This window comes from Helobdella robusta (assembly GCF_000326865.2).
Source record: "Helobdella robusta unplaced genomic scaffold HELROscaffold_1, whole genome shotgun sequence".
Lineage (NCBI taxonomy): Eukaryota > Metazoa > Annelida > Clitellata > Rhynchobdellida > Glossiphoniidae > Helobdella > Helobdella robusta.
Genome location: NW_008703570.1, coordinates 423,700 through 438,815, shown reverse-complemented (window position 1 = coordinate 438,815; position 15,116 = coordinate 423,700). Strand labels below are relative to the sequence as shown.

Below are 15,116 nucleotides of genomic sequence, written 5' to 3'. Positions count from 1 at the left end.
TCATCACCACTTGCACTCTCATCATCACCAGCACCGCCATCATCGTCACCAGCACCATCATCCTTACTCGTACAGGGACGATCGTGGACAAGAGTGGACGTACGCTGTCAGGGCAAACGACGGAGGCATTCATCATCAGCGTGTCGCACTGCAAGCCCATGTGGTCAGTAGGTTGATGGAGACTGACTGTAAATGTACATTTAATTATCAAATGTAAACTGTAAATGTACGTGAAAATTGTATGTAAATGTGTGCATGTAAATGTACGCATGCAAATTGTGAATGTAGATTTCGTTAAGTTATAAAGGTGGATTGTTATTTAAAGCAGTAGTATTATTAGTGCAGTGAAACAAAATGATATTGTCTTAAATTAACATCTGTTTTAAAAGAAAAACTGTTAAGATGCAGATGATGTTCAAAATTTTAATATAGATATCTGAATCCCAAATAAAATAAAAGTAATGGTTGTGGTAGAGATTGTGTTATCATCATCATCCTTATCAACATTGTTGTTAACTTCATCTTCATAATCACTTGTAGCATCATCATCACCATCGTCTTTTTTAATTAATTTTTTAATATAGTCATTACTGTCATCCTCTAATTCATCATCATCATCACCGTCATCATCATCATCATCGTCATCATCATCGTCATCATTATCGTCATCATCATCAGTATAGGTCTGAATTGTGCCCTGGGTGCAAATGAGATGAGGCCATTCATCGAATGTGTTGCTTTGAACACGAAGGCCTATGTTATCTGCTACCCTAATGCTGGTGTGTTTGTGTGTGTAGATGTGTTTGTATGTGTGTATGTATGTTCATGTGTGTGAGCATTTGTGTGTACGTGAGTATGTGTTGGTCTGTGTATGTGTGCGTGTCAATGTTTGTGTAAGTATGCATCTTGGATTTCCATGAATTTAAAAAAATTATTGTTTTTTTGGTTTATTATGGCCAAATAAAATTAAAATATGAATTATTATGAATCACAAAAAATGAACTTTGAATATTGCGCGCTTCGTAGTTGTCTGTTTTGATTTGGCATGAGCCGAGCAGGATCGTACGTAGCCAGGATGGATGGATTGGTGCTACATCCATCCACCCGCGTTAACATTTTTTTGTAACTTTAGAGATAATTTCAATTGCTCCATCCCCATAGAAAAGTTATGTTTGAAAAATGCCCAATGTTTTTAGACGTTATACGAACAAAAATTGGCTGATGGGCAAAAATGTCGCCTGCCTTCATAGACCTTCAAAGCTCCACCCCCCATCAAATTTCTGACTACACCATCGCCACACAACCAGGCAGTGATTATTGTGACTTATAAATTCTCTAACGACTGTTCACCAATCCAGGTCTACCAAATACGTTCGGAGAATATGACGAAAGTCCCGAGTACACTGGAAAGATGTTGATGGTACTGACGTGGCGATGGTGGTGGTGGTGATGTGGTGGTGTGGTGATGATGTGGTGGTGTGGTGATGATGTGGTGGTGGTGAAGATAAAAAATTTTAAATAACTGGTTACAAGGATGATATAATAATCAATGGTTGACGACCACCCACCTCGCAGAACTTCGCGCGTGACGGCCTGGTGAACATCGTTGGCGGCTGTTGCGGCACCACACCCAAGCATATCAAGTCTCTTGTTTGTTACTTTCATTTTGAAATTCTAACTTATTACCGGTTACTAACTAACATCAATTTAATTGAATGCTTAATAGTAAAAGATTATTATTTTTTATTGATTTGATCTAATCAATTTGAACAATTATTTCATCAGACGTTTCAAAGTTGCCTTTTAAGTTATTTTCATCTTTTGTTTATTAATATCCTTCATTTGCATCACACTATGGGGAAATAGTCCAAAAAGCCACCTGAATAACCTAATACTTTCCCAAAAAAGATCAATACGTTTAATTTTTAACCTCAAACCCGATTCTCATACTAAACCCTTCTTCCTAGCAAAAAAAATTTTACCAGTTAACTTCATCTGTCTTTACTACTCTGCTTTATTCGTTTTTAAATTTATCAACAATCTTCTTCCACCTCACTTTATCAACTTCTACACATTAAGTAACTCGGTTCAATCTACAACCACTAGACACACCCCTCTCTTCTATATCTACAAAACTCGCCTCAAATTAATCCAGACAAGCATAAAAATAACAGGTCCTAAAATTTGGACAGAACTTGTACCTCCCCATCTAAGAGCCATCATAAACCTACAACATTTCAAGTCAAAATTCCGTGCTTTTTTATTGACACTGGATCTCGACTCCACCACCTAATATTATATTAAGAATAAGCTAGAACAAATGATGCGGATGAATGGTCTTTATGAATGGTTAAGCATTTATGTGTTTATATATGTACTGAGCGAACATTTACATAGTTATATGTCTATATATGTATGACACGAACATTTACTTATTTATCTTCAATTATCTTTCTGCTTCAGTTATTTTCCTTATTTTATTTCATTAACTATTCATGTATCTACCTGCGGTGGCCACCACAAGACAAACAGTCTTATTCGGTCTCCGCATATTCAACTTCATAACTTTTATTCACTTATTTGATATGTTGTTGATTATGAATAAAACTTTGAAAATGAAAAATGAAAATGAAAATTTGTAACGAATGATTTGTGCATTCAACAATAGCACAAATTATTTGTAAAGACGTTAATTTTATTTTATTGTATTAATTAATTAATTAATTAATTAATTAATTAGCTAACTAGCGGTAATTAGTTAGGCCCAAAATCTCTATCATGCCAAAATTATTGAACGGTATATTTTCAGAGCCATAGCTGATGCAGTGAAAAGTTTCACACCCAGACTGCCCCCCGCTCATTTGCATGATGACGCCTTGCTGTTGGCTGGTAATTATTTTTTAATCGAATTAACGATCGAATACTTTTCGCAATTTATGTATTTTTGTTCCTATTGTTAATTTTCTTAAAAAAAGTAAGCAGCTCCAATGAATTGTTTGTATAAGATGATAATCTTCCATCACCAAAGTTTTAGTTGTAATCATCACCTTCATCATATTCAACTTACATCTTCACCATCCACTGCGTTGTGACGATTTCAGGCCTGGAGGCATTACGTGTTGACCAGTACACGAACTTCGTGAACATCGGTGAGAGATGCAATGTGGCTGGTTCGAGAGCATTCTGCAAACTCATCAAAGATGATAAATATGACGTTTGTTACGCAATTTTATTATTCACGATACCATTATGTTTTATTCAATTTCACTTCTACTTTTTATGATGGAGAGATATTATTGTGGATATATAAATTATGTTACTCATGTTATGTTACTCTATTATGTTACCCACATACTACTTTGTGTTTTTTCCAGGCACATCTACCAAATTTACCAAATAGCTCTCATTTTCTTAATTAGTTTTTTCACTTTTATCAGGAAGTTTTTCTTTTTTTAAATTATTACTAACTCGGTAAATTATTTCCGAAATTCTACATTTCGATCACCATACAATGTAGGAAGCACTGAACGTGGCCAAAACGCAAGTTGAGAACGGTGCAGTAGTGTTGGACATAAACATGGATGAAGGTATGTTGGATGGCAAGGCAGCCATGACCAAGTTCGTCAACCTCATCTCATCAGAACCTGATATTGGAAAGGTCAATTTAGAAAATATCCAAACGAAATAGAAAATTTTTTTATTGCTTTTGGGATAAATTATTATTAAATTGTGATATCCTAACGGTTTCTTTTAAACTAGTTATCACTGACAGCAAGTTAACAAAAAGCACTTGAACTCTAAACAAACCACCACTAAACCACTTCACAGGTCCCACTCTGCATTGACTCCTCGAACTTTTCGACCATCTTGGCTGGCTTGAAGTGCACTCAGGGCAAATGTATAGTCAACAGCATCAGTCTGAAGGAGGGCACCCAGGACTTCATCTCAAAAGCCAAGCAGATCAAATTGTTTGGGGCTGCCGTGGTTGTCATGGCGTTCGATGAAGTTGGACAGGTTGTCTTGTTGACACGGATAGATGATTGTGATAATGTTTAAAATTTGGATAAATATTTATTACTGAAATTTATAAGAATGCTATTTTGGTTTTAACTAAAATGTTGACCCCGAGGGCTCAAGCCAAGTACCATATACTTGGGAAAACTCATCTTAAGACAAAATTAAAAATTTCTTATAGAAAATGTAAACTCTGAAGTACCCAAATAAGTGTATAAAATAAATAAAATGTATACATTCTTCTTAATCTAACGGGCTTATTACTTTATTCAGTGGAAAACTTTTTGAAGCGAAGTAATCTCGGATTGTCACAACGGCAATCACTTCAATAATTTTACTACTGCACAAATTCCGCGTCTCATCTTAATTATTGGTCAAAAATGTCTGAAACATATTGCTTTTTTTTAAATAATTTATAATTTAAATTATCTTTCCAGGCGTAAATTTTAAATTATGTTTTCAACAGTTTCCATGTAAGTTGTCATCTAGACGTATTTTTCAAACAAAATAATTATTGGTTCAGTTTATATAATTTTTTTAAAAATTATAATTGTGAATTTTTTAAAATGGTTAATATTTTATTAAAATTTAACTCCTAATTTATGAGAAAAAGGGTAGAAGAAAATTAAATAAAATTCACGACATGTCAAAATTTTCATTTTGTAGATGTCCCATGTTTGTATCCACAAAAATAACAATATGACAAAACATGATATCATCAACTTGACACCATGATAACACTAACTTGACATCAAAAAACATCAGCATAACAACATGACAGTAACGTGACATCAACATGGCATCGGCCTGACATCAACATTATACCAACATACTACCAACACAATACCAACATGAAACCAATACAAACATGACATCAACATGACAGCAACTAGAAATGAACAAGAGCAAAACCCAACAGGCCACAGATGTAGAAAGAAAGTTGGAAATATGCAGCCGATCGTTCAGAATCCTGGTCAATGAGGTGGGCTTCCAACCGACTGACATCATATTCGATCCCAACATCCTCACCATCGGAACTGGAATGGAGGAACATAACGATTATGCTCTCAATTATATCAACGCTGTTAAGCTCATCAAAGTTTGTTTACTTCGTTCTTCTGCTGTTGAGTTATTCTATTATTTTTGATTATGCCAGATCGCATGTATGTGTGTGTAGACCAGTTTGTTGTTTGTGTGTGTTCACCTATTTGCACATGCTGATTATTGAATTGGACTTTTCTACGTTTTATTTAACATTCTCACTTCAGTTTTTTTGTTTGCTTTGTTGTATCAAGTACTGTCACCTTGTCAATATCTTACAAAAATTCCTAATCAAGTGGTATATTGACTGCTCCAAAAAATACTGGGAAAATACTGAATAAAATGTCAGCATAATTAGAACAAACTAATTATAAAACTTCAAGTTTTGCAAAAAATGATGTTAATCAAGCAAAGATTAAAGTCCAGGTAACAATGAAAACCGCCACGTTCTTGTAATAATTAAAAACATCATCAATTTATTCAACATCATCCACCGCTGTTTAAAGAGCGACGGCGATTTTCACCGCTACTTCTGTACTTTATACTTAATTGCGTTTAGGGACGGTCGTGCAACTTTTCACTCATTATTAGCGGTGGCAGGTCAATTTTTATGAGTAGCGTCAACAGTTCTGGCTGATGATATGTATTAAAACACGAACAGGAACATAACAAGGGTTGCCGCATCAGTGGGGGTGTGTCCAACTTGTCGTTTGCATTCAGAGGGAAGGAGAGGATCAGAGAAGCAATGCATAGTGTCTTTCTCTACCACGCTATTAAGGTATTTGTGTGTTTTTATACGTATGTGATTTTGTACGTGTTTTTGTATGTTTCTGTGTCTGTTTAGTATCACACCTCACATGTCTATTTGGTGTATTTGTGTTTCACAATTCACAATTCGTTTATTCATCAAAACAATGAAGGTTTGACCTGGAGACCTGGAAGATTGAAATCTTGTATTGGCCACTAGTTCAGAAATCAATAAAATATTTGAAAATAAAATGTTTGAGTACAAATTACAATAAGTATATATATGTTTAAAGAGTACAGTAATTCAATAGACATAATAAAACCAAATAAATTCAAAATGAGAAGAAAAGAAAGAAGGATAACAAAAATCAATAGTTCTAAATACATTGAATTAACGTTAAAACATAAACATCATTTATTAGTAGAAAAAATCTTGCTTAAAACCAAATTTGTAACTGATTTTTTAAAAAAATGAAAACTGTTTGATTCCTTAATTATATCAGGCAAGTAGTTCCATAAACGCATTAAATTACAAAAATTCTTAATCAAGTGGTATATTGACTGCTCCAAAAAATACTGGGAAAATACTGAATAAAATGTCAGCATAATTAGAACAAACTAATTATAAAACTTCAAGTTTTGCAAAAAATGATGCCAATCAAGCAAAGATTAAAGCGTTTAGTTACTTAAATATAGCAGGTTGTTTAGTTCAGTCATTTTGTTTATTAAACTTCTTTCATTAATGTGTAACATAAAAAATGAGTTAACATCGTTAAAATAAGTGGTTATTTTTTCAGGCAAAAGGAATGGCGACTGAGTGTTTAACGAATTAAAAAAATTGACATCAGGATCATGTAATCGATCGTTAAATACATCATTTTCATTACAAGTTACATCATCACTGAAGCTTTGCTTGAAAACACTGTTGTTGTTGTCATAATTATTTATCGACCATTGTTGAAGAGCGATTTTTCTTTTGCATCTTTGTCATCTAATTTTTTTTATACGAGAAGTCCCATTCGCGAAGAAAAGTGTAACGCGGCCAGATGTCTGGATTAATTAACTTTGGCAGTTTTGATAGGGAAAGAATAATTTTAAACGCAGTTGAATCTCTTGATAAATTGTCTGTGACAGATGACTCCTCAGAAGTTTTTTTCCGAAAAACATGAAAGCACTGGTTGAAGACTATATTGTTCGCTTTTAAGTGATTTTTAATGATATCCTTTTTACACGGACCAACATTTCCAACATAATGAGTGGCTTTTTTTCGATAATTATTGAAGATTTCAGAGTGCAGTTGATCTCTGTACCGAACAATGTTTCATTTTTATAGCCTTTACTATTTGCCATGTTTAAATTGAAATGAACACTGTTCAACGGCGAATTAATCGATTTTTTACGTTTTTTGGATTTGATGAGTTGGAAACCATCCATAGAATCGCTTCCATCTAGAGATTCGTTTTCTGACCTCGTTCTATCGGCCCATAATTCTTTATTTGAAATAACATTTGCAAAATTGACTTCAACGTTATTTACACTAGCATTAGTTTTGTTTACTTTTTTTGAAAGAGTTGTACAAGGAACTGCTGTACTAAGCAAGTTGTTAGACTGTTTTAATATTCGACCACATTCTGATTGGGCACATTGCTTGTTTATCTGTTCGTTCAGCTCACGCACTTGAGATATTAACATATTATTAATATTCATTATATTGTCCAGTTTTGCCTCCATATTTTCCTTATTTTTATTTATTAAATCAAATAAATCTTTAGTATTTTCCTGCATAATTCGTTTAGGCTGCAAAATCACGAATGTAGGCAAATTTGAAATTAAATCATTTTCCACGACAAAATTCAAAATATCGACTATTTCGAGCGTTTTTTCCAATTTTGAGTTGCCGGTGTATTTGTGTTTATGCTCAGATCTGCATGCATAAAAATACATACATGTTATAACAAACTCAAACATGCACACACAAGCACATAAACTCACAAACATGCACAGACTAGCACATACACGCACATGCATACACACAACGATATAGACACACACGTATATTCACACAAGCACAAACACACACCTGCAGTCTGGTATGGACATGGGCATTGTAAACGCGGGCTGTTTACCTCTCTACAGCGACGTCAACAAAGAACTATTAGAACTTTGCGAAAATTTAGTTTGGAATAAAGATAAAGAAGCTACAGAAAAATTATTGCTCTATGCTCAGGTGATGATGATGATGCTGGAGTTTTGATTAGAAATTAATGATGGTTGTGAAGCTGTTGTACTGATGATGATGTAAAGAAAATGACAGCAACGAGTTGTTATGTAGCTTGTTGTTAGTTGTTAGTTGCTTGTTGTTAGTTGCTTGTTGCTCGTTGTTGCCGGTTGCATCAGTGGTCCGTCGTTATACATGCGATTACGTCGATCATCATTGTTATCACCAACATCATCACTATCACCAGCATCAACATCATCACTATCACCACCATCAACATCATCGCTATCACCAGCATCAACATAATCACCACCATCGTCATAACAAACATCATCAGGGTCACATGAGCAGCGACAAGAAGCAGATCATGGACGAGGAGTGGAGGGCGACATCGGTGGAAGAACGATTGGAACATGCTCTCATTAGAGTTTGTGGTGATGATGATGGTAGTGGTGGTGGCGCTATGATGATGGTAGTAGTGGAATGTTGGAATGATGATGATGATAGTAGTAGTGGTGGTGTTGGGATGATTGTGATGGTAAGGATGAAGAAAAAAATTATGATGATGTACTAGGCTTTTGACATTTTTTGATTTTCGAACTGGCAGCATTGGATCCTGGTCATTACGCATTGACAGAGCAAAACATGGCACCTATACAGTCTCAGCTGAGCTAACTTGCTATACACACACGCACACTCACACGCACTTACATACAAGGCAAAATAACAATACAAGAAATTTTGTTTGACCCCAAAAAATAAAAACCATCATGGTGCTTGACGACTATAAAGAGTTTATTAAAAACTCATCGTGCATACTCCATAGTCACATGAAACAGAAATTCAACAGGAGGATGTGTTTATAATTCTTTTACAATTTTTCAAAAAATTGAGAAACTTTCCTGAATAATAATATTCCCCATTGTACAGAAATAGTAATTTTTAATAATCGAAGCAAAACAGAAATTATTACAGTTTTTTTAATTGTAAAAGCCATCAATTTTTAGCTGGATAACAACAGTTGATTATGAGGGAAACCCTTGTTCAAAATATTATTTCATAATCTTCTTTTTATTCTTTAAAAATCAGGATCTGACAGATGCAGAAACTGTAACAACATGCATGACAGTAGTATAAAATTAAACAAATAAGTAAATAAATAAATAAATAAAACAAAGAAAGAAAAATGTTTAAACATGAAAAGTAAAATAAAATAATAAATAAATAATAATAATAAAATAAATAAAAGGAAATAAAATAAATTGACAATAAAATGAAGTAATGGCATAAAAAGCAAATTAATAGACTAGAAGGATGACTTAGTGAGTTAGTGAGGTGATCGATAAATAAAAACTAGTTGTGTGAATGATGAAGTTTTATTGAGTGTTAATATGTTTGAGGTGTCTTGTGATGAAAGTCTTATCCTGATATGTAGATTGGGTGGCGACTTGATAGTTATGTTTGCGCTGACGAAGGTTGTACGTTGTAGTTTCAATTGGTGGTAGTAGAGGATGGATGACGTTGTTGTTGTTATTTTCTACTTGAATCGAGTGTGTTGAATATCTGAGTGACGGTAGGATATGATGCAGGTAGATAGTTGAAGCGAATTAGTTTTTTGATGAGAGATTGTAGTTGCTGAAGTTGTTGTTGAGTAACAAAACCAGACTAGGAGGAAGCTGCATATTTGATGCGTGAGATTATGAGTGATTCAGTGATGTCGAATAATTTGATGCCTCGAGTGTTATCTACCTCAGAGGCATGTATCAAATCAGGCAATCACTAGATAAATCAACATTGGAAACGCTGGTCCCTGCCCTCATCACATCTCATTTAGATTATTTCAACAGCTTGTTTTATAAACTACCAGACACATCAATCACAATTTTTCAGTCAATACAAAACAGAGCTGTGAAACTTGTTATTGGTTGCCTAAGATTTGATCATGTGACACCGACCTTGAACGAGCTTCACTGGCTGACGATAAATAAGAGAATAGTTTTCAAAATTGCAGTTCTTACGTTCAAGTCATTGAATGGTATGTCACCAGAATATATGACAATTAAATTCACTCGAAACCAAGCTACATCGACTTTTCATCTCCGGTTGGACGGTTTGAATTTGCTGTCTGTGCCAGTTACACATTTGCAAATTAATTCAAGAGACATTGCAGTTGCTGGTTCCGCTGTTTGAAATATTTTTCCACAGGCGTTGAGAAGATCTGGACTTTCATTAGAATTATTTGAGAAAGAATTGAAAATATTTTTATTTCCTGTCAAACTGTCAAAATTGTGTCTTTTTTTATTTTTGTGTTTCATATATAGGAGAGTTGCTCTGAATGGAACACTTAACAAAAAATGGTCATAAAAGATTTATGTTTAGCAACAAGATTGAAATGTGATAGCCATTCTTTTAAGCAAAACATTGTGTATATATGAATCACACTAGATGTTTACAGGCATACTTGACAAGTTGGAAAATGAAGATGACATGACCACATGCATTTGTTCCAATCAAGGAACCAGTTTCCTTGAATGGAACTCATATATGCCTTAATTGGACCACTAGAAATCGTTGTTGCCCTAATTGAGACAGATATGATTTATTGAATTTTATTACATTATTAAGCTCAAATAAGTGAATCATAATGTGTTTTAATTGTAAAAAATCATATTCAAAAGTCAAAATCTGAAAAAATACAAAAACTTTCATATGTAAAGTTTTTATAAATTTTGGTTATACAGGTCTACAAAACTTAACTAATTACTGAACGACTAGTCGACTACTTAACTGAAATAATTATTCTACCATGTAGTTACTAAAATCGTATTCGAAAGTATAGATTCCTCTGCGAACAGAAGGCTCTGGCAATACAGTTATTATGTCATTTTCATCGACATCATCTACTGCTTGATTCGGTGGCAAAGAATCGATAAAATTGTTGCTTCGCTGACTTCGCCTTAAAAAGTGAACTTCCCATTTACCGTCCTTTGAATTTAAATGTTCGTTATTGTTTTTATTAATTCAGCCAACATAAAACCTTGATTGACTTTTTGTGTTGTATTGCACAAGCCCCCATTTTCCAACTTCAAAATTATTTATAAGTATTCCATAATTCGGCTGTCCATCCTTACTTTCTTCAGCGTTGTCAAGTTCTCAAAATCAGATGAATCACTTTCCACTAATTTTATTTTTTTATTCTTAACTTTACTGACTTTGAGTATCGGTTTTATCAATTTCTTTTTTTTTTGAAACTATAACTTCGAGTTTTCGACATACTGCCCTTTTAATATTAACTGGCATTTTTTCCAATTCGTTCTTGTACGACGTACTCGTGACATCGGCTGCACGGGTTGTAAGGGTGAAACAGTGTTAACTGAGATGTGTTCTTGAGATATTGAATGATTATTCGATGATGATTTTAAGACTTGAACAAAGCCTTACATTTTGTTTTTTAATGTGAACGCTCATGAAACACTTTTGATTAGCGCTATCAGATTGCTCTTGGTAGTAACAATAATACATACACACCTGGACACGCATACTTGCAGGGTCTCGACAAGTACATCGTTGAGGACACGGAACAAGCGAGGAAGGATAAGTTGAAGTACCCCAGACCATTGAACATCATTGAGGGACCACTCATGAAGGTGATGGCGATGATGATGGAGATGATGATGAGGATGATGATGGTGGTGTTAGTGATGGTTGTGTTGGTAGATGCTGTTCATCGATGTTCTCTTTTATTCTCATATTTTTGTAATGAATATTGTCATCACACCCTAACCATATCCTCACCTAATCACAATTACCACCACTTTATCATTATCAATCATCATCATTGATATCATCCAAACCCCGTAATCAACATCATAATCATCACCACACCTTGTCATCATCATCATTATTATCCTGTAATCATCACCATCACCACAACTCCGTATTAATCATGATGAACAAAAAGGGCATGAGTGTCGTTGGGGATCTGTTTGGTTCTGGCAAGATGTTTCTACCCCAAGTCATCAAGTCTGCTAGAGTTATGAAGAAGGCGGTATGTTGATTGAATATTGATTGGTTGGTTGATTGGCTGGCTGGCTGGTTGGTAGCCTGTTTGGTTGGTTGACTGATTAGTGGGTTGGTTGATTGAGTGAGTGGGTGACACTGGGCAACAATAAAAATATTTTTTTTTTGTATCCTTAACTTTTTTAGTCAAGTTATACTAATTTTGGGGTAAGAAAAACGAAAATGCAAACAAAATTTTTTTTTTAGCTCTAGTTTCTGAGATATACAACAACAAAAAAATTTTTGGTTTTGCTTAATTACAAACATGCAATATGACATATAAATTTACTAATTTTATAATATTTAAAGTGCATTTAGTTTTTTCAATAAAGATTACATTCTAACAGTTTTAAACAATAAAAAATAATAAATATAAAGAATATTATGGAATATTTTCGCGCGATTGTGCCATTTTTGCTTTCCGCCTGTATGCGAGCTCTGGAGCATCCCTACATATAAACCAACATTAATCTGCAAGCATATCTTCATTCCAAGGACCATCATATCTTTTTTCCATTACAGAAATATCTTGGTGGGACCTTTCTCTATGTTCATCACTAACAGCTCCACAAAGTGGAAAGAGGTCTAAATGTGAGTTGAGGAAGTGAATCTTCAAGGACATGTTACGTCTTAGTTGATGGCATTTTTGCAGAAGTACTGTTAACAATTGGATGTAGTTATCATCTCTTCTGTGGCTTAAAAATCCACAAATCACTAATCACTCCCTTGAGAGATTCCCAAGTTTCTTTTTCTTGCCCCTTCAAAACTTCATCAAATGCAGGATCTTTCACAAGTTCATGTATCTATGGTCCAACAAAAATACCCTATTTAATTTTGCATCACTTAGTTTTGGAAATTTGTTTCTTAAATACTTAAAAGCCTGTCCATCTTTGTTCCTTTGACAAAATTTTTCATTAAACCCAGCTTAATGTGTATGGATGGAAGAAGTACATCTTTCAGCAACAAAATTTTTTTCACCTTTGTTGAGATTTCTTGCAGGCCAGTCCTTTTGTGTGTAATATGAAATTTTGTCTCTATGTCCCACATACACAAGAAGCAGCAGTATTTGGTATAGCCTAATTGCATTTCTAAAAGTGTGGCAATACTTTTAGGAATACTTTTAGGTCACCACAAATTTTCCATTTGTGTTCTTTGTAATTGATTGGGTTAAGAAGAGTTTTCATATTTAGGTAAGTTTCTTTCATGTGAGCTGCATGGCCAATAGGAACTGATGGAAAATGATTTCCATTGTGCAGTAATACAGCTTTCAAGCTTAGCTTTGATGAATCTATGAATAATCTCTATTCACTTGGATAATAGTTCAAATTGAGACAATACATTTATCCATAGATATCAACGCAAACAACAAGAAGATTTTGTTGCCGTTTTCTGAAATAGGAAACTTTAACATCAGATTGGAGAAGATTCCACTGTTTTAATCTAGACCCTAAAAGTTCTGCCATTTCCAGTGACAAGTCAAGATCTCGAACGAGGTCACTTAATTCTGCTTAACTCCATCTGTGTGGTGCATCATCTGTTGACACAAAATCAGAATCATTTGATGTGGAAGGCTGGCTTTCTTTTCCTTCTTCTATTTCATTTGTGCCTCCATAAATAAAGCATTATAGATAGCCAAGAGGCAAAATAAAAAAAGATAAAAAAAATTTTTCCAAAAAATAAAAATTTATACTCTTGAGGATAGAGTTTTGCTTTTGTCTTTTGAACTAGAACTAATATGTAATTTTTAATGTCATTTTCGGATTCAGCAGGTGGAAATACATAAGAAACAACTAATTTTGGTTCAGATACAAAAACACTGTTGGGCAGTGTGATTGAAGTTATGAGTGAATTATTGGGGTAATTAATGAATAAATGACAGTAAATAAAACGGATGGTTGACTAGATGGATGAATGAATGAAGGTAGGAAGAAACTACTGGATGATTGTTAATTGGTTGGCCTGCGGGTGAGTTGTTAAGCTATCTGATTGATTGTTTCGGATGTCAATAATAAAATCAAACCAGGCTGCATATTTTAATGAATGCAAAATTAATTATTAAATTGGTTTAAAAACTAATCAGATTAATAAATACACAATTAATTAATTAATTGTTGGATGAATCAATTAATTTTTGATGGAACGAATTATTATTGAGCTTATTGTATATTAATTAGTTTTTATTGGTTCTGTTGTTTATTCATTGTATTATTTATAATTTTCCATGCAGGTGGGCTACTTGATTCCATTCATGGAGGAGGAAAGGACTGAGAACATCAAACGAACTGGTGTTGATGACTTGGTCAGTCGGTCGGTCGGTCGGTTGTTGGCTGGTTGATTGGCTGTTGGTTGGTTGGTTGGTCGATTGGTTGGTTGATTGGTTGGTTGATTGGTTGGTTGATTGGTTAGTTAGCTGGCTGGCTGGTTTGTTGGTTGATTGGTTTGTTGCTCGATCGGTTTGTTGGTCTGCTAGATGTTTGGTTGACTGCTTGATTGGTTATCATACTTAGAGTTTAAGTACAGCGCCCATTTAAGTCCTCACGATTTTTCCACAGATGCGCTTTGATTCTTTTTCTAAAAACAGTCTCTTCAATTTCATTCATCTTCAGTTCCTTTGGCAATTTGTTCCACATCACTGAGTCGTACACCGCGAAGCTTCTTGAAGCCGTTGATAACTTAACCCGTGCTATTTGAAAATCATTGTTCCTAGAGGACCTTAAAATTCTCCCACCTTCCATCGGTCACTGAGGTTTTCTTGCACAAATCCATTAAGTATTTCGTTGCTGCACCTTTGACACATTTCTTCATCATCACCAAAACTTTGAAAACAGATCTCTCAATTGGCAGCCAATGAAATTCGTGAGGTATTGGCGTCACGTGATCATATTTCTTGACTTGTACTATAATAATCTTTGCCGCACGATTTAGTGGTTCCATGCTTGCTTGATAGGCCATCATTTACGAGATTACTCCAGAATTTTTCGTAACACTTGTCAATTAATGAATTAGCCTAATTTTTGACTCCACCTCTCATGACGTC

The 15,116-nt window shown here is 34.3% G+C and overlaps 1 protein-coding gene across 1 annotated transcript in view; it reads left to right on the top strand.

The window, feature by feature from the left end:
- The window catches only part of HELRODRAFT_63136 (hypothetical protein), a gene marked incomplete at both ends in the record, with an annotated part of 34,133 nt that overhangs the window by 8,719 nt on the left and 10,298 nt on the right, over positions 1-15,116 (top strand). The window contains 15 exons of the mRNA XM_009011717.1: positions 76-163; positions 679-779; positions 1,359-1,420; positions 1,576-1,643; positions 2,810-2,889; positions 3,102-3,214; positions 3,518-3,658; positions 3,829-4,014; positions 4,934-5,113; positions 5,717-5,833; positions 7,889-8,029; positions 8,358-8,447; positions 11,569-11,667; positions 11,982-12,068; positions 14,307-14,382. Coding sequence (XP_009009965.1) covers positions 76-163; positions 679-779; positions 1,359-1,420; positions 1,576-1,643; positions 2,810-2,889; positions 3,102-3,214; positions 3,518-3,658; positions 3,829-4,014; positions 4,934-5,113; positions 5,717-5,833; positions 7,889-8,029; positions 8,358-8,447; positions 11,569-11,667; positions 11,982-12,068; positions 14,307-14,382 — 1,629 coding nt within the window. The remainder of the gene's footprint in view (positions 1-75; positions 164-678; positions 780-1,358; positions 1,421-1,575; positions 1,644-2,809; positions 2,890-3,101; positions 3,215-3,517; positions 3,659-3,828; positions 4,015-4,933; positions 5,114-5,716; positions 5,834-7,888; positions 8,030-8,357; positions 8,448-11,568; positions 11,668-11,981; positions 12,069-14,306; positions 14,383-15,116) is intronic.